The sequence below is a fragment of the Zonotrichia leucophrys genome, chromosome 3 (assembly GCF_028769735.1).
Source record: "Zonotrichia leucophrys gambelii isolate GWCS_2022_RI chromosome 3, RI_Zleu_2.0, whole genome shotgun sequence".
Taxonomy (NCBI): domain Eukaryota; kingdom Metazoa; phylum Chordata; class Aves; order Passeriformes; family Passerellidae; genus Zonotrichia; species Zonotrichia leucophrys.
The window spans coordinates 92,524,396-92,543,839 of record NC_088172.1 but is presented as its reverse complement, the minus strand read 5'-3'; the positions used below and the strand labels follow the sequence as shown (position 1 = coordinate 92,543,839).

The 19,444-nt window shown below is 52.1% G+C and overlaps 2 protein-coding genes across 6 annotated transcripts; one reads left to right on the top strand and one right to left on the bottom strand.

Annotated features, from left to right (window-relative positions):
• The first annotated feature begins 79 nt into the window (after window positions 1–79).
• LOC135445984 (ninein-like protein) lies at window positions 80–16,619 on the top strand. 5 transcript variants are annotated; one of them, XM_064709296.1, is made up of 14 exons: window positions 83–738; window positions 1,720–1,834; window positions 2,227–2,404; window positions 2,636–2,761; window positions 2,839–2,976; window positions 3,179–3,317; window positions 4,388–4,498; window positions 5,063–5,152; window positions 7,089–7,185; window positions 7,734–7,801; window positions 12,957–13,208; window positions 14,214–14,426; window positions 15,053–15,169; window positions 15,259–16,619. In XM_064709296.1, the coding sequence occupies exons 4-14, from the start codon at window positions 2,694–2,696 to the stop codon at window positions 15,445–15,447; spliced, it is 1,482 nt and encodes a 493-aa protein (XP_064565366.1). In that variant the 5' UTR covers window positions 83–738; window positions 1,720–1,834; window positions 2,227–2,404; window positions 2,636–2,693; the 3' UTR covers window positions 15,448–16,619. The 5 variants fall into 5 exon arrangements, with proteins under 5 accessions (XP_064565364.1, XP_064565363.1, XP_064565367.1 ...); XM_064709295.1 differs by having other exon boundaries at window positions 1,625–1,834; XM_064709293.1 differs by lacking the exons at window positions 1,720–1,834; window positions 2,636–2,761 and having other exon boundaries at window positions 81–738.
• A 33-nt stretch (window positions 16,620–16,652) lies between these two features.
• Window positions 16,653–18,956, bottom strand: GINS1 (GINS complex subunit 1). Its single transcript, XM_064709298.1, has 7 exons — window positions 18,828–18,956; window positions 18,639–18,703; window positions 18,441–18,536; window positions 18,085–18,175; window positions 17,790–17,906; window positions 17,343–17,417; window positions 16,653–17,098 (listed from the first exon to the last, which is right to left on the bottom strand). Exons 1-7 carry the CDS (start codon window positions 18,900–18,902, stop codon window positions 17,030–17,032), a joined length of 588 nt encoding a protein of 195 aa, XP_064565368.1. The 5' UTR covers window positions 18,903–18,956; the 3' UTR covers window positions 16,653–17,029.
• Window positions 18,957–19,444: the final 488 nt, after the last annotated feature.

Genomic DNA, 19,444 nt, shown 5'->3' with positions numbered 1-19,444 from the left:
CGCGGGGGGCGGGCCGGGAGCGGCGTGGCGCGCGTGCGCCTGCGCGGAGCGTGCGCGTGAGGGCACGGGGCGCGCGCGCAGGACCACGGGACGGGCGGGGCTTGGAAGGGCCCTGAGGGGATCGGCCCAGCGGGGTCCGGAGTGTCCCCAGAGAGGGAGAACGTGTGACCGCCCTTCCCTGGACAGCCCGCTCCGGTGCCCTGCCACGCTCAGTGCAAAGAAGTTATTCCTCATGCTGAGGTGGAACTTCGTGTTTTAGTTTATGGCCACTGCTCCTCGTCCTGCCGCTGGGCGCCACTGTAAAGAGCCTGGCACCATCCTCTTGGCACCTGCCTGTGGGATATTTGTATGTACTGAGGAGATCCCCGCTCAGTCCTCTCCTCTCCATACTAAGCAGGCCCAGCCCCCTCAGCCTCTCCTCAGTCCCGTCATCACCTCATCGCCCTCCGCTGGAGGCTCTCCAGGAGCCCCTTGTCTTTCCTGCCCTGAGGAGCCCACAACTGGGCATAGCACTGCGGAAAGAGCTGAGTAAAAAGGCGGCATCAGCTCCCTCCGCCTCCTGCCATTGCTCCTCCCGATTCACCCCGGGAAATGCATCCAGGGCGCTGGACGGGGATGTGCGCGCGGCTTGCGCATGCGCGGGGCGCCGAGGCCGAACGGAGCCGAGAGGAGCCGAGCTGCGCCGAGCCGATGCTGCGGTGCCTCCGTCCCCGCGGATGCACAACCCCGTTTCCCACGGTATGTCTGTGTCTCTTAAGCAGCCAAGACTCAGCACCTCCATGGGATGAGGTTTGTATAAACCATCCTGGTTGATGGCCTTGATCTGCAGCTCCATGAGGGGATTTCCACTAACCTTGGGTAAGGAGCAATTAAGTCCTTGCCAGTCTCCTACACAGGACAGTTCCTTTGTGTTTGATATTTTATACGAATCCTGTAGGGAATCCAGACACGAGTCCAGACATCACACCCTTGGAAAGGTTACTCTATCCGTTTCCCCATGTCCCCCCCAACAAAACAAAAAAACCCACCCCAACAAAAAACGAAACAAAAAAACACCCCCCCCCAAAAAATCTAACCCGGAAACCAACAAAACAAACAAACAAAAAACCAAACCAAAACAACAAACAAACAAACAAAAAACCCCCAAAAAAACCCAGAAAAAGGAGGCTGAAGATCAGGGTTTACTGAAAACAATTCAGGCCAAGATACTTCTTTTCATGATCTTTCATGGTGATTCCGTAGGATTCAGTCAGGCGTCTGAGGGTGGTGATCTGGCGGAGGGTTCTTCACTTGCAGGACAGTTTTTAGATGTGATCTGTAGTGCAGCCACTGCATGGTGGCTGAAAGGCTCCCTTGGGAACTGCCTGAGTGGGAGCAATCCCTGCCTAGGTGGTGTGGGATTGTAATGCAGAACAACAGGGGGCTGTTGAGCCTGGTCTTTTTATGGGAGGGAGAGGGATGCACATCCTAGGAGAGGAAAAACATCACCCCAGTTCTAATATTGATCTCAGAAGTGCTGATGTCTCTGCACCTCACATGTGACACAGACTGCCCTCCTTTTAGTGCATGAACAAGCTTCATCCACGTTTTTTTTGTTTGATGTAAAATACTTCTTTCTCCTTAGTGCATTCAGTTCCAAGGACTGGCAAGGCATTTGCTTTTGAAGTAACACCATGTGAATGTGCTAAGGTGGAAGTGAATCTCTGCTTGCCTTGACAGCCAGGACACCTCAATCCAGGATCTTGAGAAAAAAAAAAAAAAGAAAAAAGCATCGTTCTTTTGGCTTCAGACTTTGAAGTAACAGCTTTCTGAAGACAGGCTTCTTCCAAACCTGGTAAAAAAATGGTGCTTTTGGAAATGTTCTGAGTTCTGTATCAGCTTTCAGGGTTCTGCTCTTTGGTCAAATAAAATGTTGGCTGTCAGTCCCCGTTTGACAGTTTTCCCAAGACCCTGTAAGTGATACAACTTTCAGTGCTGGTGTTTCTGTGGACTCTGGGTGTTGATGGGTCAGCAGGGAGACCAAACTGAATGGTCTGTGCCTGCAGACCTGCTCTTGTGGCTGCCATGAGGGCAGCTCAGGACAACTCCCTCCTGCCAGCCTGGGCTTGTTTCTGAAATGTTCTTCAGTATTGATCTGGTCTCTGAAGTTTCCCTTTGATATTGAAAACCATCAGTTTTCTTCTGCCAGTTTGGCCCCACTGACTTATTCCTGCTGTTTTTCCTCAGCATCAGAGGAGAGCGCTCAGGGAAGCAGCCTGTCCTTCTGGCCAAGCTGCCTGGGCCCACGTCACTTCTCCAGCCTCAGCAAAGACTGGATTTGCCAAGCCTCAACTTGTCAGTGCCACCTGAGCCCTGGAAGAGCTCAGAGCAGATCCTCAGGGTCCCTGTGCCTGGATCAGTGCTGGTGGGTGAAGTGAGCAACTGCCCGGGGTGGGAGGAGCACTTGCAGCCAGGTTCAGGATGGGTTTGGTCACCCCAGGGCTGGGGAAATGTGGGGGTGGATGTGATCCAGGCTTATCTGAGATGGGGGGCATCCCTGAAACACTGGAGGGTGGGCACATGGTGTGACAACAGGAATGCTGTGGGAGCTGTTAGAAGAGGGAGGAGGTGCTGTCAGTCTGTGCTGTTCTTGCAGAGAAGCACGGAGCAGCAGGTGAGCCTGGCAGGGCTGCCTGCAGCTTGGGACAGCACTCATGGTCCCCAGGAGCGGCCTCCAGCCTGCAGCTGGCACCTCCTACAGCTACAAACTGCAGTGCCTCTGGTAAGGGCTCTGCTCCCTGTGAGGGCCCTCTGGGGGTGCCTCAGGGGTGCCTCATGCCCTGCTCGCCGTGTCTGCAGGAGCCAGGTGAGGCACATCGCCAGGGAGAGGGACAAGGCAAGGCTCAGATTGGAGAGGGCAGAGAGACACTGCCTGCAGCTGGGCAGGCAGCTGGATCAGCAGTACATCACTCTTGAGCACACCCAGAGCAAGCTCAGGTAGGAGGGGTTCTTTTGGTGGGGTGCAGAAAATGTGCTCACACATCCCTTTTGAATCTCCCACTTGTTTTGCCCATGTGGCAGTGGCAGGAAAGCTCTTGAAGACCCTCTCCACCCCTATGATCTCAGCATCCTTCCAACAAAGCTCTCATCTCCAGGATCATGCTCTGTCTGTCCCAACCATGTTGTTTTTTTCCCCCAGGAATTTTCAAGCAGAAATAGAGGCAAAAGAGCTGCTTTTGCAGCAAGCAGTGAGTCACCAGGCAAAGCTGGAGGCTGCTGCACAGCTCCTCCAGGGCAAAGAGGCCAACCTGCAAGGGAGACTGAACTATGTGATGAATGTAAGTACAACTGCCTTGGATGAAACACCTTCGCTCTCTCAGAGGTGGCAAAGCAGAGGTGGTGACAAATATAGATGGTTCACTTTGCTCTTGTTGGGAAGAACAGGAATTTTATGGAGAAGAATCATCAGCCACATCCATGCAGTTGTATTAAACACAGAACTTGTTACCTTGCCATGCCATCACTAAACTGCTGTGCTGTCTGTTGGCAGTGGCTTGGCCCTTGGTAACACCTGAAAACACAATGGCCAAAGCTAAAATTGTGCCAGGGGCCATGTCAAAGGCAGAGATGATGGAGTCTGCATGCCTGGGATTAGCCCAGCTCTGCTCAGTGTAGAAGTACAGATGGAGACAGCTCAGGACTTGCTGCCTTTGTTAACTGTGAGGGAAACCACAGTTTTGGGGAGCAGAGGTGGAGCTGATCCTGTGGGGCTGTCTCGCTCTTGCTGTGCAAAACCCATCCCTGTCCCTTGGAGAGATGAGCCCATGTGGAATCAGCAATGTGCTGTCCTGTTGTGGTTTAGGAATGATGTTCACAGTTTAGTTCTCACACCAAGACTCCCCAAATCACGCTGCTGCTTGCTCACTCCCTCTCCCCACTTTTCAGTGGCTGGAGAGGAGAATGGGAGGCAAAAAAGACAAAGACAATGGGTTGAGATAAGAACAATTTACTAGAAACAGCAGTGAGATAAGAAACAACCAGTGACAGCAACAGTATTAACAACAAAAATGTATAAAAGAGAGGGTGATTTACATGCCAAATGCTCATTGCAGAGCAGCCAGGTTTTCTCTGGAAGGCATCTCCTTCTCCCTGGAATTGAGAGGGAGTGCCTTCCCTCTGTCCCCAATGAATGAGATGGTTCAGAATAACATCTGGGCTTTAGCCACATCTGCTCCTGGTTGCTGCAAAAATCTGTCCTGGCTAAAACCAGGCCATGTCCAGGGTCTCCTGGGAGCTGTGTTTGGCCTGCCAGTTGTTGTGCAGCTCCCTGCTGAGCACCTGTGGCTGATAAACCCATCCTGCCATGTCAGGACCCACTGCAGCAGGGAAATCTCCATTTGATCTGCAGGAGAACACACAGCTACAAAACAAGGTCACAGAGATGGCTGAGAAACTGTCAGCCTCTGAGGAAATGGTGTTGGAGCTGCAAAAAGAACTCAACTGCATTGTGAAGGATAAGGTAACCTTTCCCTGTTGCAGTCAAATAAGAACTTTTGAGGAATTCATAAAAAAATTGATCTTGCATATTTTTGTCAGTTGCTATGGTCTCCCCCTGTGTGAGCTCTCCTGTGCTTTAATGACAACCTGGAAGCTGGGAAAGAAAAAAAAAGGTTATTTTTGAGGTTATTTTTATTTATATGAGGATATTTTCCAGTTGTAGAGAATTCTGCAAATCTGCCATCTTCAAGAGAAAACTTACAGAGTTCGGTTTCCAGAGAAGTTTTATTTTTCACTAGTATTGAAGTAAAGGCCTTGTTTTAGTATCTTCCACTCCTAAAATGAATCTGGGGAAAGAAGTGAGTCTGTGATCTTGTTAGCCAGGAAAGCTTGCCTGTACTTTGGTGTCTCACATGTGGAGAAAATTGTTTTTCCTCCTCTTTCTGACCCATCCCACAGATGATGGGCCCCTTAAGGAGCCTTCTGTTCAATGTACGGGTGTGCCCTGTGACCCCAGGGGTTTAGCAGAGCTTTTGACTCTCCATTAGGAGCTGATTTTCCTGATGAGAAGTGTTTCTTTGTGCAGCTGGAGCAGGGGGAGCCCCAGAGCCCCGAGTTCCTGAAGCAGGGCGAGCGCTTTGCCGAGATTGTCCTGGAGTACGAGCGGCAGTGCCAGGTACGTGCGGGCAGCGCTGCGGGGTCACAGCACTGCTCTCTGCAGCACCTGGGCCTGAGGGAGAGCAAGGAGGCAGACCTGGTCTTAGGGCAGAGGGATCCCCCTTACCTTGCTCAGGGTGCTGTCTCCTCACTCCTGAAGCCCTCGTGGGTTGTTTGCCTTGCTAGGATTTTGGCAGGAGAGAGTAGGGGTGGATCGTAAATTCCTTCCTGCTTGTAGCCATGGACTATTTTGTTAGGGAACCATGTACCTGTGATGTTAAGGACAGGCCCTGGTCTCTGTTGGATTTCTTCTTGAGCACGAGGAGAAAGCTCTTCTCCTAATTAGGAAACCATATTAACAGCTAAAGTCTTCTATCTTTTTGTTTTTCCTTTCCTTCTTGCCCCCACTTAAAAAAACCCCTAAAAATCTTGTTGCTGCTGAACTCTGCTAGAGAGTCAAGGTAAGCCAGTCCAGATATCTGGTGTGTGTAATTGGTGCTGTATGTATTGTAACTCCTGCAGGGTGCTGTGCTCCTTCCCAGAGCTTGGGCCTCTCTCAGGCATGACCACAAACTCTGTTTCCCTTCCCTTCCCAAACTCTGTTTTCCCTTCCCTTCCCATTTTCAATGTGTGTCTCTTGCATTTTAACTAGTGTATCTTTAACTCATGCTGGGTGCGCTGTTGTTTGAGTCCTGTGCTTGTCACGTTGCCTGTTTGTTCCCAGATGCTGTGTGTGGCTGGGGAGCACCCCTGAGCAGGGACAGGGACAGTCACATCCCCCCAGCAAGGGCTGAAATGCAGCTTTCAGCAAAGCCTTTCTGTGGATGCAGCAGGCAGCCCTTCTCCAAGCTGCAATCAAAGGCAAACATTCTGAAGCACTATCCAGTGCAGCATTGCTCCAGGTGGCACCAGAGGGTTGAATATGCTCGGTGCTGCAAATTTTCCTCTCGTTGAGCAGCCCCAGAGTTGTCCATGAGAATGCTGATGGATGGAAAGGTTTGACCTTCAGGCTTCACCTGCCCCTGTGAAGGCACCCACTGGGGTTTATCCTTTACCCTCTGTTGAATGCTCTCAGCCCCCCTTTCCTGCTTAGAATGGAGATGAAGCAAACTGGGTTTGCATTTGTCTACATCTGCTCAGTAATATTTGTTACCTGGAAGTGTCCTAGTTCATAGTCTCTCAGAGCACATCAGTTTCCTGGGGGGCAGGACATGGGGTGTGATTGGATGTCTGCTCAAAGTGAGCAGTCCAGAAGAAGGCAGGATGCCTTGTATGCTGTACAGGATAGAGGATGTGAAGTGGAGCAAGCAGCTGCCCATCTCCACACACTCCATGGAAGTGGCTCATTGCCCTGCTGTGGTGGCTCATTCCTGGTGTTCAGCTCTGGGACTCCCTGCTCATGGAGATGGGATAAACTCCTGTGCTGGCCTTGGGCTGTCTCTGGCACCAGCAGGACCTGCCTTGTGCTGTGCTTCCCATGGGATCAGCACCTTCTTCCCTTGCTTTATTCCTTCTGCAGCCTGGAAAAGTTCCCTCCCAGAGGCCTGTGGGCTTTGCTTCCCTGTGAATCCTGCTGGTTGCCTGCTCTGCATAGAGTAGTGCTTGTTGGCCAGCCTGTGTGCCCACAAGAGAGTCTTGAGGGTGTAAACACAAACCACTGGGCCTGTGCTGAAATCATGATGTTTCTTCTGGATTCTACCAGTGGTTATTTAGGTCAGGAGGGTCTCAGGAGGCCCAGCCCCCTGAGGTGTCGGCAAACCCTGGTTTTGTGTGCTTTTGTGCTTTACAGTGTGTAGTGATGGTGGTCTTGGAAATTTGGGGTTCTATTTCTTCTTTGGCTCCTCCAAATTGTCTAATGTGTTCCTTAGTTTGGGAAGGCTGTGCTGGGGCTGGGGGAGGCCCTGGCAGGAGCTTGGAGGAGCTCTGTGCTGTGTCCTGAGCGGTGTTTGTTCCAGGTGCTGCACGAGCAGAACGCAGCGCTGCGCAGGGAGCTGCAGGGGCTGCGCCTCCAGCTGCAGGAGAGCAGGGCTCAGGCAGGGCTGCCAGCAGCAGGTAACGGGCAGGAGGGCTCAGTGCTCGTCCTCTCAGCAGTGACAAAGTTCCCTCTGCATCCAAGTCTGCATGGGAGTGTGGGGAGGCTTCTTGTGACTGAACTGCTGCTGCCAGTGCTGGTACTGGGTAGCCTTGGGAGGGAAGGAGGAGAGGATGGGTGGTGGGGAGGAGGGAGATGGAGGAGAGGAGGGTTTTCCAGCTTCAGAGTTGCTGATGGAACCTGGGAACTGGCAGATTCTCAGTGTTGAATATGCTGAGGAAACAATGCAATAAGGAGGAAGTAGCCCCAAACTGTGGGTTGGAAAATTCAAGTTGAGCATTAGATAGAGGCTCCTGGCCAAGAGGGGTGATGCAGCCCTAGGACTAGTTGTCAGATAGATGAGGAATGTTAATCTTTTGGGGTAGTATGCAACCCCCCAAACCCTTTATGGACTGGATGAAGCTGCAGCCATCCTGATTGGTCCTGTCTTGTAGGGCTCCCCTCACAGGGCTGCTCTCTGCCATCACACCCCTCTCCAAGCCTTCTTGTTCTACTTCTGTGTTTCCAGAAATGTCACTCCCAGTGGAGCAGCTCCAAGAGCAGCTGCAAGACCTGAAGGTGCAGCTGGAAACCAAGGTGAGTGGGGTGGGGGAGATGTCCTGACTGCTTGGTGAGCACAGCTGCTACAGAGTGACTGGTGAGACATCTGCTCCAGTAGGCTTGCTGGAGAAAGAGTTCAGGCTGGGGACCAGGGTGGTGCCTCATCACTCTGTCGGGTTATTTCATGTGCTGCTCCAGCTTGTCTTAGCTGGCAGGAGGGTTTGGAGCCTTTGCCTCACTGGCTGGCAAAGGCTCTGTGGAAATCCCTGTCACCTTGTGAAATGTTTGTGTGGGTCTTGTGAGGAACCAGAGCTCACTCAGTGTTGTTGTCACAGTAAAAGCAGGGACAGGACCAAGAGGAGAAGCAGCCAGGTGTCTCCTGATGGTAGGGGCTGTATCAGAGCCCTGTCACCCTTGGCTTGCAGCACACTTCTAACCTGCTGCTCTGAGGTGACAGTGTGAGCCCAGCCTCCTCTTCAGACAGCTGTGAATGCTCATGGGACAGGCCTCATTTCCACATTTACTCCTTTTGCTGCTGAACTGAGAGGTCTGTGATCCTTGCTGGGTTTTGTGTTGCAGCACTGCAAGAGAAAATCCTAAACTGCCCTGCAGGTGACAGAACAGTTCAAGGAGCACAAAGCTGCCTACAGATCTTCTGCCTGCGTTATAGTCCTGCCTTTGTGCACATCAAATCCTGGAGTTTCTGGTGTTCACAGGGGAGTTGTGGGGAGCAGCAGCTTCTCACCAGCACATCCTAACCAGGAACCACTCTGCAGTGGAGGAGGGATATGAGTAGCTGTGGCAGATGATGCCCTGGCCTCTCCCTTCTCCTCTCTGGGGCTCCTTGCAAACAAGGAGAATGGGCAGAACTGTGCTGCTTGCTGGCAGCAGCCTAAGAGAAAAAGAATTGGGACCCACTGGATTCTGCTTGTTAGGCACTGCTGCATGAGACTGATTGTTCAGCAGGGACCAGAACTGCCTGTAGAGAGTCCTCTGTTGAGTGGGACCAATAGATCAATGTGAATTGGAGCTATTGGAGGAGAGGAAAGCTCTCAGGAGCATGGTGCTAATATCCCAATCCTATCTCCTTCCAACAGATTAACTATTATGAGGAAGAAATAGAGTTAATGTGGAAAAACTTTGAGAGGGAGAGGAAGGACAGTGAGGAAAGTCTCAAGGCTGAGATGTGCCAGATGGAATTCCAGGAAAGAGATCCTGAAGAAACAGTTGCAAAGTACTGGGCTATAATTAATGGGCTGAAAGAGCAACAATGGGAGCCTGGAGCGGGAGGAGAGGTTTGAGATGGAGCAGGCCAGGGTGACAGCAGCACACTGATGACATTTGCCACCCAGGGCAACAGCTGGACCAGGACAGAGAAGAAATAAAGATGCAGCACAGGGACAGAGAGAGCCTAGGGTCTGGCACTGTTTTCTTTCTGGGGCTAGGGAGGAGATTAGGGGTGCATCTCCTCCTCATACCAAGGTAGGTTGGGCTGATTTTTCACAGGGCTGAGGAGCTGCTTTAATTTGGAAGAAAATCTGGGCAGAATTGCTGGGGTGCAATTGTTTGAAGTGAGACATCTAACTCCCCTTACATGAGTGCTTTTGTTTCAGGACTCTTAAGTTTCCCTGCATGTTCTACAAAGCTGTGTTAGAGGCAGTGCCCAGCAAAGACTGTATCTTAAAATAGTGAGAGATATAAAAGGGCTTTCATTAGTGTTTTTTATTACCTCTTTCTTGGTCTTTCAGCAAACCTGCCTCTGCTTGCTAGATGATCACAACTTGCTATCTTAAAAGCAGCAAAAAATGTCTTCAATTTCTCCATGTAGGTAAAAGGGACTAGTTTGTGAAAGAAAGAGGCCGTCACTGAATAACTGCTTTATCTTCCCTCCTCCTGCCTCTGCCCTGCTGTGTCTCCCTTTAGGATCGGTGTTCCCTTGGCAATATGCCAGCAGGGGATTTTGCTAGGTCATTGTCACTGTTTTAGGGCTGAGATGTGGGGTAGGTGAGGGAGAAGGCAGGAGGTTCAGCTGAAGTCTGTGGTAAACCAGGGAAACAACCCCAAATAACAGGAATACAAGGCATTTAAGCTGTTTTATCTCTGGTGAATGGCAGATGGACTGACTGCAGTGAGGAACTTTCAGAGTTGCTGGAAAAGATGGGATTGGCTGTGTGTCTTTGAGAAGTGCAAAAGATGTGGGAACTTTCTGTGAAGTTTAACAAATTGCCTTAACTTTGCAACATAGAAAACCCTTTGTATTGCATCTCCAGCAAATGTACATTCAGAGACTGGCTGAGCATTTCAAGCTGTGATATCAAACACAGGTCATCAAAATGGTTTTTGTCTTTAGGAAAGATACAGAGGCTGGGCATAGCAAGAGCTGTAATGGAGTGAATGCCAGCATGAGGACAGCTGTAAGGCTTCATTGCAGCAGCACTGGTGTGAGAGGAGGTGATTTCCCAACAATAAAGGCTCCAAGGTGAGGCCTTCAACAGCAGGGCACCCATGAGAGGCAGCAGTGGAAGCAGAAGGAAAAAAACCAAGTCTCTGTGGAAGCAGAGGCAGCTCAAGTTGTAAGAAAAGTTTAATGCCGAGATGTGAAATGCTGGCTGTTGGGTATGAAAAGATTAAAAAGGCACCAGGATGAAATGGGAGTAATGCAGAGAGAGTGAAGCTGAGGGCACTGCTGTTGGAAGGGACAAGGTATCTGGAGAGCTGTCCTCTGGGGAAAAATGAGCTGATTCTCTAAGACTCAGGTGAGCAGGCAGACCAAAATCTTCTATTGCAATTTCAACACTGAAGGAACAGAGAAGAAATTAGCAATTGTATGATGGACACACCAGTGCAAACAGTGCAGATGTTTGTTGTAACAAATGGCCTGCTCAATCTAGCAGCTGGAAGCAAAGTGGAAAGCATTTGTCAGGGAGAAATGGAGTCTTGATAGACAAGGGGATGTGCTTGGGAAGGAGGCAGAGTTAAATGTCTTCAAAGAGCAGACATCTCAGAACATAGACCTGACCTGCAGGGCAAGAAGAGAAGGAAAAAAGCTCTGGGAGACAGAGGTGTAACAGCATAGGAGGAAACCTGACATTCAGGCTGTCAATACAGAGCTGAAGAGGAACAGGTTGAAACGAGCTGATGCAGCTCAAAGATATCGTGCAGAACTTGGAAAATGAACCCAGAGCTCAAGAGAGTGTCAGGTTTGAGTGCAAAGGTAGTTTGAAGATCTAACATGCTGCTGCAAAGAAAAAGTAGATGCTTTGTGAGACCCAAGGCTGCTGAACACTGTAACAGCAGCTATGTTCTCTTGGAGGTTCCAGCAGCAGCTTTGTTCTCCTGCTCTCATGAAGAGGACTATGAACTAGGATACTTCCAATTAATACATATGACTGAGCACATGTAGACAAAAGCAATATTATGCACATGTAGACAAAAGCTATATTGTGTCTTTTACTGACTGTGGGAGTGTGGTCAGGGAGCTGGGATGTGCTCCTGTGGCTGCACACTCACCTCCTCTGCCTTGGACATGGATGCTGGAGATGCCACAGGAAGCACAGCATGTGAATCCAATGTAGAATTCCCAACAGTAGCTGCACTGAGGTGAGCAAACACCACATAGCCCTTGGACTGGTCCTTGTGCATCAAGGAGAGAGGAAGAACTTCCTCACACAGCTCCTGTACATCCACAGGCACTGCCACAAACTGCAGTGCTGTCCTCCCTGCCAGGATGGATGGTCTGTTGTCCTGCACCTTCCCCTGGGGGATTTGGGTCCTGTATGGCTCTGGTGTGTAGCAGCAGTTGTTGGATAGGACTGCCCAACACAGGACTGAGCTTCATTCCCACAAGTGCCAGTATTCATGGCCTCCTGGGAGACTGGGAGTACCCACAGAAGTGCAAGGACAATGAGGCCACCTTGGATTTGGAGTCACAGCTTTGTGTCCAGCCCTGTGAAATGACAGAGGCCTCACAAACAAGCTGATTTCTCCAGACCTGGCTTTATTGCAGTTGAGGGGTTGGCCTCACCACCTGTCACCCTGTAATGAAGTCTTGGTGTGTCTGGATGAGTCAAATCACTTTGTATCCACAGGACTGCCAAATCATTTTAGCCAGCTGGAAGCCACATCAATTCAGTCTGATGCTCTTTGTCCTTATTCCTCTTTATTTTCCTTCCCTTGGAGACCTGCTCCTTCTCTCCTTTTGTCTCTTGCTTGTCCCTACATGTTTTGCCTGAGTTATGGGAAGGTTTTTTCTCAGCTTTCCTTAGTCCTTAGCTGTCATTGCAAACCAAATTGGAAAAGATCAGGGAGCCAGCACAGAATGCCAGCCCCAAATGGGGCTTGTGCATGGTTTTCTCACTCTGTTGTCTCTCCTGTGCTGGCTGCTGGAGAACAGCTTGCTGAAGAGTTAACATGGGATGGATTTCTTCCTTAGGAAGCTTTAGATAGGTACTGGGGTCACCCACTGAGCCATAAATCTGGGGAGAGACAGGTTTCTGGGGTGGATGATCCCAGTCTGCTAAACTGTCCCTCCCATTGTTCTTCATTCCTTGGATTTTAGGTCTCTGACAGCTTTGTAGGACTTTGGGCTGAGCGGAGTCACCTGCTGGGGCAGAGGCACCTGACTCACTCCTGCATTGATTCAGGGCCATACCTGTTTTGGCTTGGCTGTGCTTCCTCTTGCAGGCCAAACCCAGAGCCAGGCTGTCCTCTGGGGGCTGTGCTTTGCAGCTCTCTGGTCTGAGGCTGATCCTATCCCTCTTCCCAGAAGGAAAAATGGGACTGAGCTGGGTAGAGAGAAGCTGGGGGAGATGGCTGAAATAGCAGTTAGCAGCATTGGTAGGAAGCCATCAACCCCAACTGGCAGGCTCTTGGCTGAAGGATTTAGAAGGGCAGAAACTGCACAAGTTCATAGAGGAGAGCAAAAATGTTTGTTTCAAACATTCAAACCCAGTCTTCCTTTGAAGAACCAGCTTCATCTTATAACTTGTAGAGCAGTGAAAACTTGTGTGACATTGAAAGTCTTACAGAAGGGGAAAGTCTTTAATGAATTTCACTACTTTCACTCTTTCTCCCTGAGCTTCCTCTCCCTCCCAGTCTCACACCCACATGGCTCAGTCACTCTTTGTTGCCTGTGTTCCCACCCCAAGCCTCCTGTGCATGATTTGTTGTTTCTTTTCTCCACCTTTTCCAGAGTGATGAGGGCAAGGAGGGGCTCTCTCACCGGGATGTCAAGAGGCCTCAGCTGGGCTGTGAGCCCCCTGAGCACAAGGCTGGTGACAGTGCTGGCCCTGGCCCTGCCCAGCTGCACAGCCAGAGCGTTCTGGAGGCTGAGTGGCTACGAGGGGCAGAGGTTGCTGCCAGGCTGGAGCACCACCAGAGGCATGCAGCGTGCTGGATGGAGATGGAGCTGCTCCAACAGCAGCTGCAGGCCTCACAGGAAAAGGTGAGTGTCCTTCATTCAGTGGCAGGCTGCTGAGTGGGCTCTGTGATGTTGGTTTTGTCCTGCCTGGGGCTGTGCTTGACACCTTCCTCAGAAGGGAGGGTGTCCAACTTTTCAGAAAAAAGTTGTCCTCTTCCTCTCTGTGGGGGAGAAAAGATTCTCCCTCCTGCTCAGCTGTGGCTGAATGCAGTTCAGGTGCAGCTGGGGAGAGCTCCCTGCTTGCTTGTCCTGTGATGCCCCCCCCAGTCCTTGTCCTGGGCAGGCTGGCTGGCCAGAGGGGAGGTGGCTCCCACAGGGGTGCCAGGAGCTGTGGTTCCCCATGGCTCAGCTGACAGAGGAGCTGGAGCAGTGGCAGGATTGGATAAGGGTTGGGAAGGGATGACAGCAGCCAGGCAGGGCTTGGTGAGGGATGGGAAATGAGGTGGTCACAGCAGAGTAAGGTGGATCACCAGGACAGAGGGAGGAAAGCCAATGTGAGAAACCTTCCAATGTGTTAATATTCCTCTCCTGCATTCTGCCCTGGGGACTGGCTTTCCAAAGTACAGCTTACCCATGCCAGCATCCCAAGGTTGGACCACATCTGCTTCCCATTACCAGTTTTGCCCTTTGCTGGTGACAGGAAGCAGAGGACATGTACAGGACATTCAGTACATCACAGCTAGCCTGGGATGTATCCAAGAACCCAAGTAAGCAGCCCCCTCTGTCTCTTGCTCTTGTGGCCCTTGGTCCTGGGACTCCCTCCCAGAGAATCCTCCTGCTCCTCACTGCTCAGCAAGGGGAGCATCTCTCAGCAAGGGCTCTCTGTGTCTCCTCCTGCAGCTCTCAGTGCTCTCACTCCCTTGCTTTGCAGGCTGCCCACTGAGCACCACTGCCATGGTGCTGCAGCTCTGCTGTGCCCACGCTGGGGTGAGGGCTGAGGGCACTGTCTGACCTCTCCTCTCCCCCAAAACACAGCCTGGGCCTGTCCTGTTGTGGGCTCAAAGCTGTAACCAGCTTTGTGTGTTACAGCTTTTGGAAGCCAAAGCCAACCTGAGCCTGGCCCAGGCCCAGCACACTCTGCAGTTGCAGCAGGCCAAGGCCCAGATAAACAACATGGTGCCAAAGAAGCAGTTTGAGCAGCTGCAAAGCACCCTGAGAGAGGAACAGTGCAAGACTCAGCAGCTCCAGGAAAGCCTCCAGCTGCAGGCTGAGCAGACATGCAGGCAGCTGGTCAGGATCCAGGTAAGCAGGGAATTGCAGGAGCTCAGTCAGGGATACTGTGAAGGGAACACTGGAAGGCAGCTGTGATTGAAGGCACCAGAGGTTTGTGTGGAAGATGGTAGATATAAAGAACCCACAAGGAAAATGCACTGAGCTTCAAATTCAGCTGCAACCTTAATTCTTCATGAATCCTCCAGTCACCAGCCTGCACTCAGACAGGTGGATTTATCTCCAGGGCACTGAGCAACCAGGTGTTGGGGTTTTGTGAGTTTGTCTTCTGGGCAAAGATAGGACAAATTATAACCTAAGGAATGATAATGAGCAGGCACAAGGAGCCTTTGTCTCTCCCTGAGCTTTCCTGGATAGGGCTGGGAGAGGGGAGGCCAATGGCTTGTTTTTTATAGAAAATCTGGTGGAAAATCTGTGCCTTGTCTTAAACTGGTTGGGTGCAGACCCAGGGAAGGCTGTACTGCTCTAGACCTCTGTCCCACTGCTCTTTGCATCCTGCACCTCTGATAAACCCCCTGCTCTGCCTGAGGAGCATGAGGGTCCATGAACAGGGCCTTGGGGAAATGTACAGTCCAGGGCTGCCAGAGGCCAGGACAGTGCTGGGACAACCCACACACAGACTTTGTTTCCCTCTGCAGGAGGAACACGAGCAGCTGCTGCAGGCAGCTGTGGAGCAGGGAGAGGGGCTGGAGCAGAGTCTGAGGAGTGCTGAAGCTGCGCTGGCAGAGAGGGCAGCTCAGCTCAGAGATGCCCAGGTGAGTGCAGAGGGGCTGGTGCTGTGTCCCTGCCCATCTGCTATCCCTGCCTGGGATGCTGAACCTGAAGCCTCCTGTCCCTACTTTAGGCCCAACTCTCCAGGAACAAACTGTTGACTGAAGAGCTCCATAGAGAGAACAGGAGGTTTGCAATGGCCCTGCAGGCTGCTGAGCTGAAGCAGAAGAGCATGGAGGAGAAGAACCAGCTGTTGGAGGAACAAGCCTCAGCTCTGAAGCAGCTTATTGGAAAAATCACACCAGCATCTCTGAGTGGGTGATGGAACATCTGCAGTGGCAGCCCCTGCTCCTGGCTGGGGCTGATCAGGTGCAGAATGGGATATGGCTGGGTTGGGAAATCAGCCTTGTCCTCCCTGGTCTTGCCAGGATTTTCCTGTGCAGAAAATGGCAGATGGGGAGCCTAGAGTCCTTTGAGGAAACTGGTCTTGTGGATAGCTGAATTTTCCAGCTGAAAGCAGCAGCCTTGGTGCCTTTCCCAGTGGCAGTGTGCTGTTATGTCATGTCTGTCTCAGGACAGCCAGCTCACAGGATTTTCTTTGGCAGTTTAGTGGTGGTGCAGGTGCTCCCTCTCTGCAGAAGGCTGATGTTGGAGCCACAGTTACATCTCAAAAGCCAGGGCAGAAAGGCTTGCAAGGACCCTGTGCTTGGTCACTCCAAGCAGGAAAGCTGAGTTGTGGCATTAAAAAATGTGTAATGTTACAGCACCTCCTGCTCTTCCCAGTCTGCTCTGTATTTCAGTCACCTTCCCCAACTGCTGCTGAACATTTATTGCCAATAGCTCCTCCTACAGCCTGAGCCTAGGATCCAAACCCAACCAGACTGTTGTCTCTGCAGTGAGCAGGACAGAGCAATGCTGTAATGCCCCAGGCATTTATCATGTTCCTGCATTCTTCCCCAGCTGTTTGCTTTTTCAGCTCCAGCCTGAGATGGGGGCTAAGCAAACCTCCAGTCTCACGTAGGGCTGATGTTTTTGCAAGTGTTTTCCCAGACACAGTGCAAGAGCTGAGCAGCTCCACTAGGAAAAGCAACAGGGAAAGCAACTCCACTAGGAAAAGCAACAGGGAAAGCAACTCTTCAGCCTTGTTCTGGTTTTGTGCTACCCAGAATCCTTAAAACCCTCTGCTCCCTTTCCCACCCCTACTCCAACTAGCCCATAGGCCCAGCCAGACCAGTGCTCTGGGATAAGAGATTCTTCACAGGAACAGAGGCACAGAGCACACTGGGAAAAACTCAGGCCCACAGTCCAGACTGCAATGATGATTCATTCACACAGCACCTCAGGAAACATTTATGGGTCTCTGATGGGGACAAGGTTTCATGTGTGATCCTGGAAAGAACCTTGTGCAGCCTTATCTGACACTTGGAGGAGCAGCTCCACTGAGATACTTAAACAACCATCACACTGCAGGGTCAGGATGGGTTTGGCTGGAGAGCCAGATCAGTGCTGAATGAACACCACATTAACTCTTAAAAACCCAAGAGACTGAAGGAATTCTTTATTTTGCAACCATGGAGTTCTCCTGGCTTCTAGAGCCCAGCCAGTTGGTGTCTTTCATGCACAGTATGAACAAAGAACTACTCCAAACAAAAATGCATTCAGAAACCCTGGGTGTAGCTGTGGGGCTTGGATTATGTCCCCCCACTCTCTGGATTCCCAGGATTGCTGTGTTACCAGCATGCACCCTTTGCTCATGAAGACCTGTGGTTTTAAGGCATCAAAGGCTGTTAGCAGTGGGAGAATGCCACTGCAGAAATACTGAGGTCTCTGAAGTCCTGCACACACCAGAGCTCAGTCCCCATCGTGGGCAGGTCACCAAGAGCTGTCCCTCCTGTCCTGCACACTCAGGACAGAACATGCTCCAGGATTCCTTGTCTGATCAACTGCTCACATTTCCAGCGGGGTAAAAAGTGCTGCACACAAACACAGAAAAAGCCTCCATGGATTTGTTGGATTTGTTGCTGCACACAACCAGCTCTATTTGTTGTGCTGTACATCCAGTGCCTCATGGTACCAGATAGGCAGAGCTGCACTCTGGACCATGCAGACAGCACAAGGAGCTGTGTATGCAGGGACTGGGACATGCTGCAAGGCCGGGGGGATGTCATGGGAGTGAAAGGGAAGGAAGGGAACAGACCACACCCCTGCCACAGGTACCTGGCTGTTCTTCTTCAACAGGATGGTAGTGCCATCATCGATCTCAAACTCCCCATGGTCTCTTAAACACCTCACCTGCAAAGGGGGAACACAGCTCTGTCAGAGTTCAATGAAAAATACCAACCACCCCCTCCAGTGACAGTCCTTGGTATGGGAACATGCTTTCTAGCTGGTCTAGTTAAAAGTTGCTGCAAAAACCTCCTACTGAATAACTTGCCCCACCACAACTCCCTGCAGACCAGAAGGGCCATCTCTCAACATGCTTTGTGCTCTCAGTAGAAGGAGTAAAATGCTGGCAGGCAGAGTAAAACACAGAAACCTGTGAAAGCTTTGGGACTCTGAAAGGTCTTGCTTGATGAACTGATTTGGGATGGGGATGAAATGCTTAAAAAGAGATAGTCATGGAAATGTTTATTCATGGATAGAAGCCAGAAATCTTGCACTTACTTCAATGTACAGGCTTTTAGGAGGTTTGATGTCCTGTGTGAGGTCCAGCCCCTCCTCTCCTCCGACTGACCTCATGTAGGTAGCCAGAGACTTTTTGTACCGATTGAACCACTCCACCTGCGGGCATGAACAGGATTGTACCCACAGACAATGAATACACATGAGTAAGAATTTACAGAAAGACATGTTAAATGTCATGTTTATAGTGGGGGGAAGACTACCCTATTTTGATTAAATAATCCATCAGGAGGAATAGGTGGGAAGGGGGGAAAAGTTTGAAATGCGGCTGACTCACTTCCTCAGCTGACATGTGGAACTGGATGGTGTTGGGCAGAACGCTGCCATACTCCCACCTCAGTGCTCGGATCCGTAGCAGCCGGTCATACCTAGGGGAAGAAATGGGGCAAACCCAACACCTCTGCTGAGGCGAGTGTTGGCAACATCCCCAGGCCACAGTGGCATCCACTAATCTGAACTTTCAAAGAGCAAGAGGAAGCAGAACCTTGCTCCCACGATACCAGCAACGAACACAAGGAGAACCAGCTCCAGAGCTGCCTTGCTGCTCGTGGAGAAGCCACCTGCCCGGCCCGAGAGTCCCGCCACCCTGTCCCTGGGGACGCTGTGCCGGCAGGGATGAGCCAGGGGACTCACAGGTATGCCAGGAGGCAGCGCTGGTTCCGGAGCAGGCAGCAGTGCCGGAACCGGATGAGGAAAATCAGGTCCGTCCGTCCCGCCTTCGCTTCGGACCTGGGGGATGAGGGGAGGATAAAGAGGAGTAGGAGCAGAGCTGCGGGTCGGGGAGCGCCGCCCGTGCAGTGCGGGACGCGCCGGGAGCGGCGCCCAACTCACACATCCGCCTGGTTCCGCTCGTACAGCGCCCGCATCTCCTCCAGCGCCTGCCGCAGCTCCTCCGTCTGCAACAGCGGCACAGCCAGTGAGCGCGGGCCGCCGGCGGGGCCCGCCCGGTGTTCCCGGAGCTCACCCGGAGGGGCGGGAGGTGCCCGCCGGCGGGGCCCGCCCGGTGTTCCCGGTGCTCACCCGGAAGGGCGGGAGGTGCCCGCCGGCGGCGCGGTGCAGCTCCCGCACCAGCTCCATGCCCCGCTCCGCCGCCATCGCGCCCGGCCGCGCGCGCGGGAAACCCGGCCGCGCACCAGCCAATGGCGACAGGGGAGGGGCCGACGGCAGCCAATGGGATGCGAGGGGCGGGGCTTGGAGACGGGACCCCTCCTCCCTTTGGGCCCCGCCCCAGCGCTGAGCTGCGCCGGGCTCGGCGGCCGCGGTGGCGCCGCTGGGGCTCTCGGCGGCCGCCGTGACACTCTTGGGGTCACGCTGAGAGCCCCCAGGGGCTGGAGCAAAAGCCAGAATTTCTACCGCACACTCGCCTCTAGCAAGCCTGCTTCCCCCAGTCCTCTGGGCGGTTCGCGGGCTGCCGCACCGCGCTGCCTCTGGCAACCTCCTCCCCATGCTCCCCCAGCCCTTCCCAGCGCATTTTTCCCTTTTGACAGCCTTCCAACATTAAAGGGAGAAAAAGAGGTGGGTACGTTTGTGGATGGGATGGGAATTTTTTTAGCACTCGAAGCCCTGGATAGAGATTCAATAACCCAGGACCATCACAGCTTGTCCTGCTCCAGGAATTTCTTTTTCTCTGGCCATGT